Here is a 17,831-nt window from a genome sequence, read left to right as displayed (position 1 = left end):
TGCTTGACTGTTTTTTGGACTGAGATGGTAGATTGTTCAGTACATACGGATTTTTTAAAAGATTTTATTTCTTTATTCATGAGAGACACAGAGGCAGAAACATAGGCAGAGGGAGAAGCAGGCTCCCTGTGGGGAGCCTGATGTGGGACTCGATCCCAGGACCCCGGGATCATGACCTGAGTCAAAGACAGACGCTCAACCACTGAGCCACCCAAGTGCCCCCATACAGATTTCTATAATCTCCTATTTTCAGTTTATGTTTTAATCTCATCCTGTATTTTACCAGGCAGTTTCTAATTTATTGTGTTTAGGTTTTTTCACTTAGCAGTTCTTATTGTACTTTGAGTTTTCCCAAAATTTGTTGAAGTTTTTTGCCTAAAGGCCTATTCTTCTATTCTCTTTGTTATTGTGGGGTTACACACATACACACACATCTGCATTCCTTTTTTTTTTTTTTTAGTGTTATTTCAGAGTGAAGGGGAAGAAGTAAACAAATTTGTCATTTTTAACATGCATTGTGAATCTCTAGTTAAGTATTTAGAATATAGCTATTAGAGCAATTGATATTTTTTCAAAGACTATAGTCATATATTTGTTCTTGCATTCTAAGTGATTTGAATCCCATTTTCATTTCAGATCTGTTTTGTGATCATGGGTGTGCCTTACATATTGTAAAGTAGTGGCTTTCAAACCTTTTGACTGCAAACTATAATAAACACGTTTTATAAGCACTGTACTCATATACATGCAACACATTGATTTTTTTTTAAGATTTATTTATTTGAGAGACAGTGAAGAGTGTACAAGTGAGAGTGGGGGGATAGACAGAGAAAATCTTCAAGCACACTCCCCACTGCCCATGATCCCAAGGACGGGGTGGGCTTGATTTCAAGGACCCAATGAGATCTTGATCTGAGCTGAAACCAAGAGTCAGACTTTTAACTGACTGAGCCACTTAGGTGCCCTGCAGCACATTGATATTTTATATACATTTTATTTATTTTTTTTAAAAGATTTTATTTATTTATTCATGATAGTTACACACAGAGAGAGAGAGAGGCAAAGACACAGGCAGAGGGAGAAGCAGGCTCCATGCAGGGAGCCCGACATGGGATTCAATCCCGGGTCTCCAGGATCGCGCCCTGGGCCAAAGGCAGGCGCCAAACCGCTGCGCCACCCAGGGATCCCTTATATACATTTTAAAATTCTGGTCATGACCCACTAAAATATCTACTCTCCACCTATGAGTTACAATTCACACCTTGAGAAATAGTTCTGTGGAGCAGTATTTCTGTCTTTTTAAAAAATATTTTATTTATTTATGAAAGAGAGAGAGAACATGAGCACAAATGAGGGGAAACAAATGGAGAAGCAGACTCCCCACGAGTGGGGGCCTGACATGGGGTTGGATTCTAGGACCCTGGGATCATGACCTGAGCCAAAGGCAGAGGCTTAACCTGAGCCACCTAGGCATACCAGAGCAGTATTTCTTAAAATGTGAGCCAGATAAATATTCACATTGCATTTTTTTTAATGCTTAGAGATAAGTACAGGATTTTTGTGAGTTGCTGTGTTTTTTTTGTTGTTGTTGTTTGTTTTTAAGATTTAGAGTGAGCGAGTATGAGGGAACATGTGACTGTTGGAGGGGCAGAGGGAGGGAAAGCATCTTAAGCAGACTCCTAACACAGGCTCTGTCTCACAACCCTGAGCTCATGACTTAGGCTGAACCTAAGAGTTGGATGCTCAACCGACTGCACTACCAGGCACCCCAGGGCTTTTGTATTTTAAAAGTTGTGTTAATAATTCTTCAAAGGGGGGAGGGGCAAGATGGCGGAAGAGCAGGGTCCCCAAATCGCCTGTCCCCACCAAATTACCTAGATAACCTTCAAACCATCCTGAAAATTTACGAATTCGGCCTGAGATGTAAAGAGAGACCAGCTGGAATGCTACAGTGAGAAGAGTTCACGCTTCTATCAAGGTAGGAAGACGGGGAAAAAGAAATAAAGGAACAAAAGGCCTCCGAGGGGGAGGGGCCCCGCGAGGAGCCGGGCTGAGGCCGGGGCGAGTGTCCCCAGGACAGGAGAGCCCCGTCCCGGAGGAGCAGGAGCTGCACCAACCTTCCCGGGCGGGCGGAAAGGGGCTCGCAGGGAGTTGGAGCAGGACCCAGGAGAGCGGGGATGCCCTCAGGCTCCCGGGGACACTAACAGACACCTGCGAGCGCAGGAGAGTGCTCCGAGCTCCCTAAGGGCTGCAGCGCGCACGGCGGGACCGACCGGAGCAGCTCGGAGGGGCTCGGGAGCGGCTCCAGGGAGGGAGCTGCAGGGCGGGAGCGCGAATCCAACAGCGCAGGCCCCGGAGCACAGGGCGCCGGGACACAGCCCAGGATCCGGCCTCCCCCGGGACAGGCAGAGGCCGGGAGGGCCCGAGACAGCGAGGACGCTCCTGCCCCGAGCTGAGCAGATCAGCGGCCCCGCCCCGGAGCCTCCAGGCCCTGCGGACGGAGAGCCGAGAGCCCCGAGCCCCGTAGTTCCTGCGGAGGCTGAATCCAGGCTTCCAGAGTTGCCATAGCAACTGCTGCTGTTCCTCCTGGGGCCTGGCGGGGTAAACAACCCCCGCAGAGCCCTGCAGCAGGCAGGGGCAGAGCAGCTCCCCCAAGTGCTAACACCTGAAAATCAACGCAACAGGCCCCTCCCCCAGAAGACCAGCTAGAGGGGCCAGTGATACTCCCCCGTGTTCCAATACAACTTGTTTCTGGCCACTCTGCACTGAGCAAAATGACTAGAAGGAAAACCTCAACTCAAAAGAAAGAATCAGAAACAGCCCTCTTTCCCACAGAGTTACAAAATCTGGATTACACTTCAATGTCAGAAAGCCAATTCAGAAGCACTATTCTACAGCTACTGGTGGCTCTAGAAAAAAGCATTAAGGCCTCACGAGACTTCATGACTGCAGAATTTAGATCCAATCAGGCAGAAATTAAAAATCAATTGAATGAGATGCAATCCAAACTAGAAGTCCTAACGACGAGGGTTAACGAGGTGGAAGAACGAGTGAGTGACATAGAAGACAAGTTAATGGCAAAGAGGGAAACTGAGGAAAAAAGAGATAAACAATTGAAGGACCATGAAGACAGATTAAGGCAAATAAACGACAGCCTGAGGAAGAAAAACCTACGTTTAATTGGGGTTCCCGAGGGCGCCGAAAGGGACAGAGGGCCAGAATATGTATTTGAACAAATCCTAGCTGAAAACTTTCCCAATCTGGGAAGGGAAACAGGCATTCAGATCCAGGAAATAGAGAGATCCCCCCCTAAAATCAATAAAAACCGTTCAACACCTCGACATCTAATAGTGAAGCTTGCAAATTCCAAAGATAAAGAGAAGATCCTTAAAGCAGCAAGAGACAAGAAGTCCCTGACTTTCATGGGGAGGAATATTAGGGTAACAGCAGACCTCTCCACAGAGACGTGGCAGGCCAGAAAGGGCTGGCAGGATATATTCAGGGTCCTAAATGAGAAGAACATGCAACCAAGAATACTTTATCCAGCAAGGCTCTCATTCAAAATGGAAGGAGAGATAAAGAGCTTCCAAGACAGGCAGGAACTGAAAGAATATGTGACCTCCAAACCAGCTCTGCAAGAAATTTTAAGGGGGACTCTTAAAACTCCCCTTTAAGAAGAAGTTCAAGTAACTCTGAACGTGAATGGGCTTAATGACCCCATCAAAAGGCGCAGAGTTTCAGACTGGATAAAAAAACAGGACCCATCTATTTGCTGTCTACAAGAGACTCATTTTAGACAGAAGGACACCTACAACCTGAAAATAAAAGGTTGGAGAACCATTTACCATTCAAATGGTTCTCAAAATATACCCTAAAAACTACAGAACACTTCTGAAAGAAATTGAGGAAGACACAAAGAGATGGAAAAATATTCCATGCTCATGGATTGGCAGAATTAATATTGTGAAAATGTCAATGTTACCCAGGGCAATTTACACGTATAATGCAATCCCTATCAAAATACCATGGACTTTCTTCAGAGACTTAGAACAAATTATTTTAAGATTTGTGTGGAATCAGAAAAGACCCCAAACAGCCAGGGGAATTTTAAAAAAAGAAAACCATATCTGGGGGCATCGCAATGCCAGATTTCAGGTTGTACTACAAAGCTGTGTTCATCAAGGCAGTGTGGTACTGGCACAAAAACAGACATATAGATCAATGGAACAGAACAGAGAACCCAGAAGTGGACCCTGAACTTTATGCTCAACTAATATGCGATAAAGGAGGAAAGACGATCCACTAGAAGAAAGACAGTCTCTTCAATAAATGGTGCTGGGAAAATTGGACATCCACATGCAGAAGAATGAAACTGGACCACTCTCTTGCACCATACACAAAGATAAACTCAAAATAGATGAAAGATCTAAATGTGAGACAAGATTCCATCAAAATCCCAGAGGAGAACTCAGGCAACACCCTTTTTGAACTTGGCCACAGTAACCGGAGAAGGACAAACGGTGTATGTTCTCATTCATTTGGGGAATATGAATAATAGCGAAAGGGAATATAAGGGAAGGGAGAAGAAATGTGTGAGAAATATCAGAAAGGGAGACAGAACATAAAGACTTCTAACTCTGGGAAATGAACTAGGGGTGGTGGAGGGGGAGGAGGGTGGGGGGTGGGGGTGAATGGGTGACGGGCACTGGGGGGTACACTTGACGGGATGAGCACTGGGTGTTATTCTGTATGTTGGTAAATTGAACACCAATAAAAATTAATTTATAAAAAAAAAAAAAAATAATTCTTCAAAGATGAAATGTTTCACTTTCCTAAAGTTGTCTTGATTCTCCTTCTGCCTAAGACCATGCAGTTTTACAGCAGTGAGAATTTTTTTAGTGGTATCAAATTTCAGTCTTTATAAATACATAAAGGTGGGGATCCCTGGGTGGCGCAGCGGTTTGGCGCCTGCCTTTGGCCCAGGGCGCGATCCTGGAGACCCGGGATCGAATCCCACGTCGGGCTCCCGGTGCATGGGGCCTGCCTCTTCCTCTGCCTGTGTCTCTGCCTCTCTCTCTCTCTCTCTCTCTCTCTCTCTGTGTGACTATCATAAATAAATTAAAAAAAAAACTTTATAAATACATAAAGGTATTACTAACTGAGAAAACTCATGGGTATTTCCTCTACAGTATGAGTTGAGAAGGAGTCTCATAGCTTAAATAATCACTCCTTTTCTAGTGTATAACACATACCCAATCTAATAAGTTTAACATAATTTGGGAAGCTTAAAAAAAAGCAGAGGTATTCATCTTATACTTTTTCAAACTAAGTATCAGTATTAAGTAGACATCTCTGTGATTTTTAAAAATTTAATCTCAGTAGTCAAGAAACTTAGATATTGAGCTAATTGAAGGTCCTTGTTTACAGATGTGAGAGTTCAGGATTGAAGTTTTGTTATTTTTCAAATGTTGGAAACAAAAGGATTTAATATATTTGTTAGAATCAAATCAATATAATATGCCCATATTTTTGTTAAAAGTAGAAGGTAAAATAATAAGCATTTACTGAGTGTATTATGTGCTAGGCACTGTGGTAGTTATAAGGTGTGGGAGGAGGAGGAAAAGGCAAAAATAAAGATCACACTTGTTTCCTATCCTTAGTGGTCTTGTAGTCTAGGTGTGTTGTACATGTAAAACATAATTGCCATATAGCACAATAAATACTATGGTAGAGGTACTCACCTAAGATACATTTGGATAAAAGTGGATTAACCAATTAACTTTAGTTGTTTTGGAGTTTCTGAGGAGGGTGTTTCTGCTGAAACTTAATAAATGGGGAGAGTTCCTAGGATGGGAATGTGGGAAAAGGGCATTCCAGGCAGAGGAAACTAAAATCTTCACAAGTTGCAGGGAATACAGTTTAACCAAAGTGGGGGTACATGGCTGAGAAGTGTTGAGAGATGATTGTTGACAGTAGACTGCTGAATTTTATATGCAATCCTGAGGAGTTTGAACTTCAATTTGTAATTTTTGGAAGATCATTGAGAAGTACTGAATATGATCAGAATGATTCTCCTTTTAGCAAGAGCATAACTTTTGAGATAGTTTAGAAGATAAATCAGGTGTTGTAGTAGTTATGGCACCAGGCAAGAGGAGCAGTTAGGATATCACTATTGTATTTTAGATGATGGATGATGAGGATATTAAAATGACAGTGGGAATGACAAGAAAAGGATAGATTCCAGATATGTTAAAGAAACAGAAGGGATCCCTGGGTGGCTGAGCGGTTTAGCTGCCTGCCTTTGGCCCGGGGTGTGATCCCTGGAGTCACAGGATCGAGTCCCACGTCAGGCTCCCTGCATGGAGCCTGCTTCTCCCTCTGCCTGTGTCTCTGCTTCTCTTTGTGTGTCTCTCACGAATAAATAAAATCTTAAAAATTGGGATGCCTGGTGGCTCAGCGGTTGAGCATCTGCCTTCAGCTCAGGGCGTGATCCCAGTGTCCCGGGATCAAGGTCCACATCGGGCTCCCTTGTGAGAGCCTGCTTCTCCCTCTGCCTCTGTCTCTGTGTTTCTCATGAATAAGTAAATAAAATCTTAAAAAAAGAATCGGTAACACTTAATGATATATTAGGGGTAGTGAGAGAGGAGGAAAAGTCATTATGTTTCCTGGTTTCTGGCATGAATGATGAAATTAGATGGGTTAATTTTTCAGTGGATTTTTTTTTCCTCACTAGATTTTTGAGAGAAGCTTTATGTGTATGAATAGCATCTATAAAATTAATAACCATATTAAAGGTAATCTCTGAATAGGTAATTTCTAAGTTTTTCTTTATTTTTATTTATAGATGCCACTTCCAATGAACAACAAGAGCTTTTCTGTCAGAAGTTGCAGCAGTGTTGTATACTGTTTGATTTCATGGACTCTGTTTCAGACTTGAAGAGCAAAGAAATTAAAAGAGCAACACTGAATGAACTGGTTGAGTATGTTTCAACTAATCGTGGTGTAATTGTTGAATCAGCGTATTCTGATATAGTAAAAATGGTAAGATTTATATAAATTCAAGTAAGATCTAAGGTGTGATTAAAAATTATTGAGACTGATATTTAATAAATGTGTAATAATCAGTATACTCAAACTGGTTTTAAAATAATCCATTTAGAAGATTATCCATTCATTCCAGTGAGGCTGTTCTTCTATTAGATTGAAAATTCAGCAGCCACAGTGGCTGGTGGCCGCCATATTGTATAGTGCAGATGTAGAGTTTAAGAGAAAGATGTAGGCTTAAGATTATACAGACTGATAGATAATTATCAGGGCAGAATTGTTACCAAGAAGAATGCCTAAAGTGGGAAGAGAATAAAAAACTATGGGACTGTATGCTTCAGCAGTTGGCTAAAGGAGTCAGGTCTGAAAATTATATTAATTTACAATACTTTAGTATATTTATAGAGTCTATTACACTTGAATTTTATTTTTTTTTTATTTTTTATTTTTTAAATTTTATTTATTTATGATAGTCACACGCAGAGAGAGAGAGAGAGGCAGAGACACAGGCAGAGGGAGAAGCAGGCTCCATGCACTGGGAGCCCGACGTGGGACTCGATCCTGGGTCTCCAGGATCGCGCCCTGGGCCAAAGGCAGGCGCCAAACCGCTGCGCCACCCAGGGATCCCATACACTTGAATTTTAATAAAAACTCAGGACCCTTAAAAAGTTAAATAATATAAAGTGTATCAAATCTCTGTGAAAAAGAAATTACTGCTAACTTTATTAAACTAAGGTTAAGATACTGTTCATTAATAATTCAACTTATTCTTCATCAAACAGAAATTTGTTTAGGATTTGGGATTTTTGTATGTTGGTGCATAGTAACAAAATACAAAATATTTAGTCGGAGTAATTAGAAAGTCACTGAGTACATAATTGAAGCTTAAATGTTACCCAAGTATAGAAGGTTATAGCAAGTATAATTTGTAGTTATCTTCATTTCCTTCCCCTTGCCCAACATATGTTCTGGGGGAAGAACAAAACAAAAATTTAACGTAGTTAAATTTGACCCTATTATGCTAGTTGAGTTTTCTTTCATCACACTGTACTAGAAAATTTTTGTTTTTTGTTTTTGAAAAATGAAAATAAAAGTCTTAAAGAATATTTAAGAGATTAGCTGTACAGGGAACATTGATCAAAATAAAATTGGCTTCTAAAACTCTCAGTAAAAAGGGACTCTTTGAAAACAGAAATATTGAATACTGATAAACTTATTTTGTGTTTTGTTTTGTGTTTATCATTAAAATATGTTCAGGAGAAAGCAGTATTTATGTTCAGGAGAAAGCAGTATTTCCATTTTACTGATTTCATATGGTTTGTATTCAGGAATTTTGAAAATCCTGGAAAGGTACTTTATTTTTTATCTCTGTAAAGGTACTGACTTGGGGGGTGGGGGGGCACCTGACTGGCTCAGTGGATAGAGCATGCAACTCTTGATTTTGGAATTGTGAGTTCAAGCCCCATGTTTTGTGTAGAGATTACTTAAAGTTATTGACTTGGATATTGAAAATACTTAAATATTTGCATATTGAAAATACTCAATTTGAGTCAAATTATTCTGTAATTTGCTATATAATAATAAACCCTGGGATTTAATTTCTTTCCCCAAGAAAAAAGGTGTGTATGTTTTGTCTTTTTTTTTTTTTTTTTAACTTCTGGTTATTGAATTTCTGGATAAGCATGAAGCCAACTTACCCTGTTGGCCCTGTAAAGCTCTTATATATATTTGCTTCTGTTTTTGGCTACAAGGTTAATTTTATTCTTTTACTACCAATAATAAGTATGATCTCAAAGGCAAATTTTGCCCTCTTATGGATATTTTTACTTTTCAGATTTTATCTGTGACTTTCTGCCATTCTTTGTGAAATCGATACCCATCAAACTATTTATTGGTTCTGCCTTCATGTACTGGCTTTGAGTTCTAGCAATCAAATTCTAGGTTATTACTATCTAAGTCTTATGGTTATAGTAATTGACTGTTAACAGTTCTTTGGCTGACTCTAGATGCCACTTCATAAGAATAGTTGGCAATTCGCTTGCCCCACCAAACACGTCTTGTCTCATCCTTTATTCTTCAAATAGTTTATCTCAGGTGGACAACTCCTTAATGGTTTGGCCTTAAATGTTTACTAAACCATGTGGTCTCTCAGTCTGTTCATCATTCTTTAAAGAATTGTGAGTTGGCACCACAGTCTAATAGAGAAAAAAGATGCGAAGTTTACCTTGGTGCCTGGACAGTGTGAATGAAGAAATTATAAATACTATATTTCATTGAATCTGAAGTGAAGAATCTCAGTCTCACATCATGATTTCAGAGAGATTTTTTTTTTAAAGGCTCAGAGTAGATGAAATACATTAAATTACATCACCAGTGGGGTATTATAAATTACATCTATAATAGCAGTGCAGGTATTCTGGCCTCCCCACCCTTTTCCTTAGTGTGGTGTGTATGTATATAAATGGAGGTCTTTTATCACACTCTTCTGGATTGTAAGGTAAATAAATGGCTGGGTTAGAATATGGAGGGAATTGCAGAAAGATGAAAAGGACCAAGTTAGAGATAGGTAGAGTTAGGAACTTTATGCTTTTCCCCCCATAATTCCCTCCCCTCCTTTTTAATTTTTTTCCATTAAGCAAAACTTGGAAAGAATGACTTGTAATTTAAGGAAGAGGAATCTAGAGGTAATCTGTATGTAATCTTTGGTAGTTTGGCATCTGAAGAAGTCATAATTGTGAGATGGAGAAAAGAGAAACAAATACCTGCCTTCTTCACATATTGATGAGGTTTATAGGTTTTGAACTAGGTGTATTGTCACAACTTAACTTTTTCCTTAAAGTTATCTTTAAAATATTTTGTTTATGTCATTTAATTTAATTGTACAACAAAGAATATAAATCTAAATTTCTTTTTCTTTACAGATCAGCGCTAATATCTTCCGTACTCTTCCTCCAAGTGATAATCCAGATTTTGATCCAGAAGAGGATGAACCCACGCTTGAGGCCTCTTGGCCTCACATACAAGTATGAAACATACTATATATTGACAATTTTGCATTTATGATATTTTGCTGAAATCATGGTAGTTCTCTTTCAGATCTGAATATTTTTTAAAAAGATTTATTTATTTATTCATGAGAGACAGAGAGAGAGAGAGGCAGAGACACAGAAAGATGGAGGAGCAGGCTCCTCACAGGGAGCCTGATGTGGGACTCGATCCCCCAACCTGGGATCACGCCCTGAGCCTAAGGCAGATACTCAACCACTGAGCTACGCAAGCATCCTGATCTGAGTGTCTATTTAAAAATATTTGACTTTTAGTATGTTTTCTTATCATTATTTTCTTTTCCCCAAAACTTTTTCAGTTTCTTTAATTTACCATTTAAACCATTTTAAAGTGTACTCTTCATTGGTACTAAGAATGTTCACAAAACTGTGCAACCATCACCACTATCTAATTCTAGAATTTTTTTCATCACCCCAAGTGGAAACCCCCTTCACAGCAGTCACTTCCCATTCCCCTTTCTCTACAGTTCCTGACAACTACCTATCTACTTTTTTGTCTCTGTGGATTTGCCTGTTCTGAATTTTAATATAAATGAAATCATATAATATGTGGCCTTTTGTGTCTGGGTTTTTTTATTTAGCATAGTATTTACAAGGTTCATCAGTGTTGTTGCATGTGTCCATACCTCATTCTTTTTAATGGCTGTATATTTCTTTTTCTGGATATACTATGTTTTGTTTATCCATTAATCAGTTGATGGATGTTTTGACTTATTATAATGAGAGCTGTTATGAACATTGATGTACCAGTTTTTGTTTTAATGTTTCCCATAAATTTTTGATAAGTTCCCTTTTTTTTTCATTCACCTCAAATATTTTCTAATTTTCCTGTGATTCCTTCTTTATTATTTAGGAGAATGTGTTTAATTTCTACATATCTGTGACTGCCACATTTCTTTCTGTTACTTATTTCTATTTCATTGTAGTTAGAGAATATACTTTGAAATTTTTCAATCCTTAAATTTATTGAGGCTTGTATTAGGGCCTCACATACAGTATATTATGGAGAAAGTTTTGTGTGTACTTGAGAAGAAAAGAATGTATATTCTGTTGTTGGGTAGAGTGTTCCATAGAAATCTGTTAAGTCTAATTGGTTATTGACTAACTTTATTCAAGTCTTCTTTTTCCTTGTTCTTTTATTTACTTCTATCCACTATTGAAAGTGAGTTGTTGAAGTTTTCAACTATTGTTGTTGAATTGTATTTCTCTCCAGTTCTGTCAGGTTTTGCTTTACGTATTTTGGGGCCCTGTTATTAGCTGCTTATGTTTATAATTATTATATCTTACTTATGGATGGATGGTCCTTATCATTATAACTCTAAAAGGTTTCATAAGTTTATTTTGTCTGTTATTAGTATAGGTACTCCACCTCTCTTAGTTACTGTTTGCATGATATATCTTTTCTGTTATTTTACTTTTATAATCTGATTTTTTGAATCTAAATTGTCTTGTAAAAGTTGGATCATGTTTTTATAATCAGTTTTGACAGTCTCTGTCTTTTGATTGGAGTGTTTAATCCATTTACATTTAAGGTATTTACAGATAAGGTAGGATTTACATCTGCCATTTTGCTATTTTCTAGAAGTTGTATGCCTTTTTGTTTCTCTAGTCTCCATTACTGCTTTTTGTATTAAATAGATATTTTCAAAAAATATATAGATATTTTCTAGGGTACCATTTTAACTCCTTTGTATCATTAACAGTGTTTTTTATTTTCTTTCTTTCTTTCTTTCTTTCTTTCTTTCTTTCTTTCTTTCTTTCTTTCTTTCTTTCTTTCTTTCTATTTATTTATTTATGATAGTCACACACACACAGAGAGAGAGAGAGAGAGAGAGAGAGAGAGAGGCAGAGACATAGGCAGAGGGAGAAGCAGGCTCCATGCACCGGGAGCCCGACGTGGGATTCAATCCTGGGTCTCCAGGATCGCGCCCTGGGCCAAAGGCAGGCGCTAAACCGCTGTGCCACCCAGGGATCCCTGTTTTTTATTTTCTTAGTAATTACCCTGGGGGGATTACTGTTAGCAACTTAAAACAATCTAGTTTGGTTGAATACTAACTTAATTTCAGTAGTATGCAAAGTTTTGGTTCAATATACCTCCATTCCCTTCCTTACCTCCTCTTAGTGGTTATTCCATGATATTGTTGTCATACAAATTAGATCTTCTTTTTTTAAGATTTATTTATTTATTAGAGCATGTGCACGAGCACAAAAAGGTAGAGAGGGAGAGGGAGAAGCACACTTCCCACTGAGTGGGGAGCCCAACGCAGGACTCAATCTCACAACTCCAAGATCATGACCTGAGCCAAAACCAAGAGTCCGATGCTTAACTGACTGAGCCATGCAGGTGCCCCACAGATTAGATCTTTATACATGCCCATCAATGTAATTATTCCTTTATGTGGTTGTCTTATAGAGCAGTAGAATAAATGTGTTATAAATAAATACATTTATACTGTCTTTTATATTTATATATGTATAGTTGACCCTTGAACAACATAAGGTTAAACTGCATGGGTCTACTTACATGCAGATTTTATTTGCTAAATACTGTACTGTAAATGTATTATTTCTTTCTTATGATTGTAAAAAAAAATTTAATTCCAGTATAGTTAATATACAATGTTAATGCTAGTTTCAGGTGTGCAGTGTAGTGATTGAACAATTCTGTGCTGCATTGAACAACTCAGTGCTCACTGTGATAAATTTACTCTTATTCCCCTTCATCTGTTTCACCCATTCCCCTCACTTATCCTCCCTTTGGCAATCATCAGTTTGTTCTCTATAATTATAGTCTGTTTTTTGGTTTGTCTCTTTTTTTTTTCTTTGTTCTATTGTTTTGTTTCCTAAATTCCATATATGAGTGAGGTTATATGGTATTTGTCTCTCTCACTGACTTATTTCACTTAGCATCATACTCTATAGATCTGTCCATGTTGTTGCAAATGACAAGATTTCGTTCTTTTTTATGGATTAGTAATATTCTGTTGTGTACACACGTATACCACATCTTCTTTATCCATATTCATTTATCAGTGGACACTTGAGCTACTTCCATAATTTGGCTGTTGTAACTAATGCTGCAATAAACATAGGGGTGCTACATCTTTTTGAATTAGCATTTTTGTATTTTTTGGGTAAATATCCAGTAGTGCAATTTCTGGATGGTAGAGTAGTTCTATTCTTAATTTTTTGAGGAAGCTCCATACTGTTTTCCACAGTGGCTGCACTAGTTTGCATTCCTCCTTATGATATTTTTAACATTTTTTCCTCTGGCTTACCTTTTTTTAACAATACAGTATATAATATTTATAACACATAAGATACGTGTTAATTGATCTGTTACCAGTAAGACTTGCCCTCAGCAATAGACTATTATTAGTTAAACTTTGGAGGAGTCAAGAGTTACACATGGGTTTTTGACTGAATGAGGAGGGGTCAGTTCCTTTAACCCTTCCATTATTTAAGGTTCAATTGTATGTTCTTTATTTCTTCTTGTGGATATCCTTTTATTTATTCATAAAGGAATCCCTTTAGTATTTCTAGTAGAGCAGGTCTGTTAGTGAATTCTCTCAGTGTTTGTTTATCTGGGAATGTCTTAATTTCCCGTTCATTTTTGAAGGACAGTTTTGCTGGATATAGAATTCTTGGTTAACTGCACTTGTCCTTCAGCACTTAGATTATGTTATCCACAGGTCTTTTGGTGTCCATGGTTTTCTGATGGCAAGTCAGTTGTTATCTTATTTAGGACCTCATGTATACAATGCTATTTTTTTCTTGCTGCCTTGAACATTTTCTTCGTTTTTAATTTCTGTCAATTGAATTGTAATGTGTGTAGATGTGGATCCCTTTGACTTTATTCTGCTTGTTCATTTAGCTCCAATAAGAAGAGTTCATTGTGTAAATTAATAGTTTCATGAAATTTGAGTTGGTTTTAGCTATTATTTCTTCAGATATTTTTTCTTCCTCTTTCTCTTCTCTGAGACTCCCATCATATATATGTTGCATGACTGATGGTGTCTCTCAGGTCTCTGAAACTCTGTTCCTTTTTGGTTCATTCTTTTTCCTTTCTGGCCCTCAAACTGGATAATGTCTTTTTTTTTTTTTTTTGGATAATGTCTTTTTTAAAAAATATTTTATTTTTTTATTTGAGAGAAAATGAAGGAACAGAACAGAAGAAGTGGTAGAAGGAGATGGAGAAGCAGGCTCCTCACTGAGCAGGGAACTCAGTTCAGGGCTCAGTCCCACGACTCGAATCAGGACCTGAGCTGAAAGCAGACACTTACTGGACTAAGCCACCCACGGACCCCTGGATAATCTCTATTGATCTACCCTCACATTCACTTATTCTTTCTTAAGCCAACTCATACTGTTTTGGATTGTTTTTGTGGGTCAGCAAGTTCACTGGAGTCCTTAGTCTGCCATTCAGAAGTCTTTCTCTGAAGCACGTCTCTTTAGTTGAGACTGATGGAAGGATAGTCTTTCTGACCTAAATGCCATTGTGTGACAGTTCACACCTCAGATATAATTGGAAGGTTGGTAATAAAAACCTATTATGTAGGCAAGACCAATTCTGCCATTAAACCTTCCCTGTTTCTATCTAGCTCTAACTGCTTCATCCAAACATCCCCTCAAATATGTGGCTTTAACATAATGTCATCTAGGGTTCACTCAGTAGAATCACATTAGCACTACCTCAGTTGATACTTTAGTAACTAGAGCTCTTTAGATAGGATTCAGGGTAGATCATCTTACAGTACTTACAAACTGTTACAAAGATTCCATTATAGCCATAAAATATTATACACACATCTGTATAGTGTTTCTTTTGCACATGTTTTTATATAAACTAGCCTATGGTCATGGATTTTTGTTTGTTCCCTAGTTGTCTAGTTAAAATATTCTGAGAATATTCAAATGATACTTTTTATTTTTAAGCAGGGCTCTGTGGGAGAAAGTAAAAGTTCAAAGGACTCTTGCCTTAATGCTTCAAATAAATTTTATACTGAAAAAATAATATTAATGACCTGAAATCTGGGGATCTCAGGGTGGCTCAGCGGTTTAGCGCCTGCCTTTGGCCCAGGGTGTAATCCTGGAGTCCCGGGATCGAGTCCCACATCGGGCTCCCTCCATGGGACCTGCTTCTCCCTCTGCCTGTGTCTCTGCCTCTCTCTCTCTCTCTCTGTGTGTGTCTCATGAATAAATAAATAAAATCTTTTTTTAAAAAAATGACCTGAAATCTGCAGGCAAGCACAGTGATGTTTATCTAGAGATTTTTTTTTAAAGATTTTATTTATTTATTCATGAGAGACACAGAGAGAGAGAGAGAGAGGCAGAGACACAGGCAGAGGGACAAGCAGACTCCATGCAGGAAGCCCGATGTGGGACTCGATCCCGGGACTCCAGGATTACACCCTGGACCGAAGGCAGGCACTAAACCGCTGAGCCACCCAGGGATCCCCATATCTAGAGAATTTAATTAATATGTCTACGTATGATCAATAGTACTCATTTATAAGACTAGCTAATTATATTATAGCAATACCAATAACTATTGAGCACTTACATGTTTCAGAGATAGTGACAACTGCTTTATATACACCATCTCATTTAATCCTTCTGGTTACACAATAATTTTGTTCATATTTTAGGGTAGGGGGATGGGGTAATTGGGGCAGTAAGGGAGAGCACTTTTTATAATGAACACTGAGTGTTATATGCAACTGATGAATCATTAATTTCTACTCCTGAAACACTATATGTTAACTAAATTAAATTTAAATAAAAATTTTTAAATATTGTTCACATTTTCTAGATAAGCTTATATGAAGCTAAAAGAGATCAAGAATCCTGGCCAAGATTATAAAAGTAATAAGTGGCAGAATTAGGCTTACCACTCAAGTATTACTCCTGAGTACTTGCTCTTAATTTTTAAAAGCTTTAGTGCCTCTTCTAAATATACTTTGTGGCCCTAAAATAATACAGACCAATTCTTAGTGAGGCTTATTAATTCATGCATTTTTAGCTTCATTTTAACACCATTGTAGATTAGATCTTCCAAATAATTCAACTAGCCACACTTTTTCTTTTTTAGCCCTCATAGGTGAGTTTTTAAAGGTGTTACTATATAGGTACAGATGTACTTTGGTTAAATGGAACAAAAATTTATGTACTATACTAATTCTAACAAGAGAATTATTATCATTACAAAGCATGGTGAAATGGAAATGATCCTTGGCTAAGCCGCTTAACTTCTCTTTATCCTCCTTTATAAAACTGGAATAAAATAGGATTGGATTGTATAAGGATTGAATGGGATAATATATGCATAGAACCTAGTATAGTTTTTAAGACTATACTGTTTTCTCTTCCCTTGTTTTCTTAAAAGATAAGTACTTTTGGCATGTGGGTAGAAGTATATTTTTGTTCTTATTGTTATCTTTATGCTGATAACCTTTATATGATACCCTTGATTCTTACAGCTAATTTATTAGTTCCCTAAAATGAACAATACTGAAATTCTCGAGTAGTCTCACCCCCACTTCCTACTTCCCTAGCATCTAATGTAAAGTAATAACCCATTTACTCTCACAGTAAATACCTTTATAGACATTCAAAGTTTCTACTTTACTTTTTTAAAAAATATATTTATTTAACAGAGAGCACAAGCAGGGGGAGGGGCAGAGGGAGAAGCAGGCTCCCCACTGAGCAGGGAGCCTGACATGGGGCTTGATCCCAGGACCCTGGGATCATGACCCGAGCTGAAGGCAGACACTTAACCAACTGAGCCACACAGGCACCCCTCAAAGTTTCTATTTTCCATACACTCTTCTCCATCCCCTTCCTCAACTTTATATTTTTATTATTGTATAATACTTACATGGTTATAATGTGTAATTGTATACTACTGTTCTGTCACCTTTATGCCCTTTGCTTGTTAGTAGTTCTACAGGTAATATATTTAATTTTACTGCCAATCCTTATATCAAAGTTCCTCTTTGGTAATTTCTTGGTAATTTGGAGTTCATTCTTTTTTTTTTTTAAGTTCTCATTTATTGAAGTAATCTCTACACCCATTGTGGGGCTCAAACTTGCAACCCCAAGATCAAGACTAACATGCTCTTCCAGCTGAGCCAAGGAGTTGCCCCTGGAGCTCATTCTTTATTAGAATGACTCATGGGAATATTATTCCTTGAGTTTTTGCATGTACAACAGCAGTTTGTGTGTAGCTTTAATTTTTAAACATCAACTTGATTTGATATGAAATCTTTGATTCATTTTAAGTATTATTCCATTGTCTTGATTTCAGTCTGATTTTCTTTCCCTTATATAACAACGTGGGTTAAAAAAAAAAAAAACAAAAAAAGACGTGGGTTTCTTGTTTGGATCCCTAAAGGATGTTTTTTCTTTAATGGCCAAGTGCTTTACTGGTTCCACATAAGTGTTGATAAATTTTCTTAGTTGAATCGTTACTCTTTCCTTACAAAAGTCCACTTTTATTTCTGAAAAGTTTTCTTCAGTATTAGTTTTTAGTATTTCTTTTGCTGTACTGCTTTGTTTTTCTTCTTTGGGGATGCTAGCTATTCATATGTTGGCTCTTCTTTGGCTGTTTCTCTTAAAATCTTAATATTTAATCTCTTTTTTTATTGTGTTGGATTGTTTTTCATCTTTCTTATTTCTATTCCCTTTTTCCTTTTCTCTAGTTAGTTGTAAGGCAGCCTGACA

General features: G+C 37.8%; 1 protein-coding gene across 3 annotated transcripts in view; it reads left to right on the top strand.

The window, feature by feature from the left end:
• The window catches only part of PPP2R5A (protein phosphatase 2 regulatory subunit B'alpha), a 151,408-nt gene that overhangs the window by 108,115 nt on the left and 25,462 nt on the right, over positions 1 to 17,831 (top strand). For all 3 annotated transcript variants that reach the window (XM_055319293.1, XM_055319294.1, XM_055319292.1), the window contains 2 exons: positions 6,845 to 7,041; positions 9,966 to 10,067. In XM_055319293.1, the coding sequence (XP_055175268.1) occupies positions 6,916 to 7,041; positions 9,966 to 10,067 (228 nt within the window). In that variant the 5' untranslated portion in view covers positions 6,845 to 6,915. The remainder of the gene's footprint in view (positions 1 to 6,844; positions 7,042 to 9,965; positions 10,068 to 17,831) is intronic.

Source organism: Nyctereutes procyonoides, unplaced genomic scaffold (genome assembly GCF_905146905.1).
Source record: "Nyctereutes procyonoides isolate TBG_1078 unplaced genomic scaffold, NYPRO_anot_genome, whole genome shotgun sequence".
NCBI classification, from domain to species: domain Eukaryota; kingdom Metazoa; phylum Chordata; class Mammalia; order Carnivora; family Canidae; genus Nyctereutes; species Nyctereutes procyonoides.
Note: the sequence above shows the minus strand (reverse complement) of the source record. Positions and strands in the feature narration are given on the sequence as shown.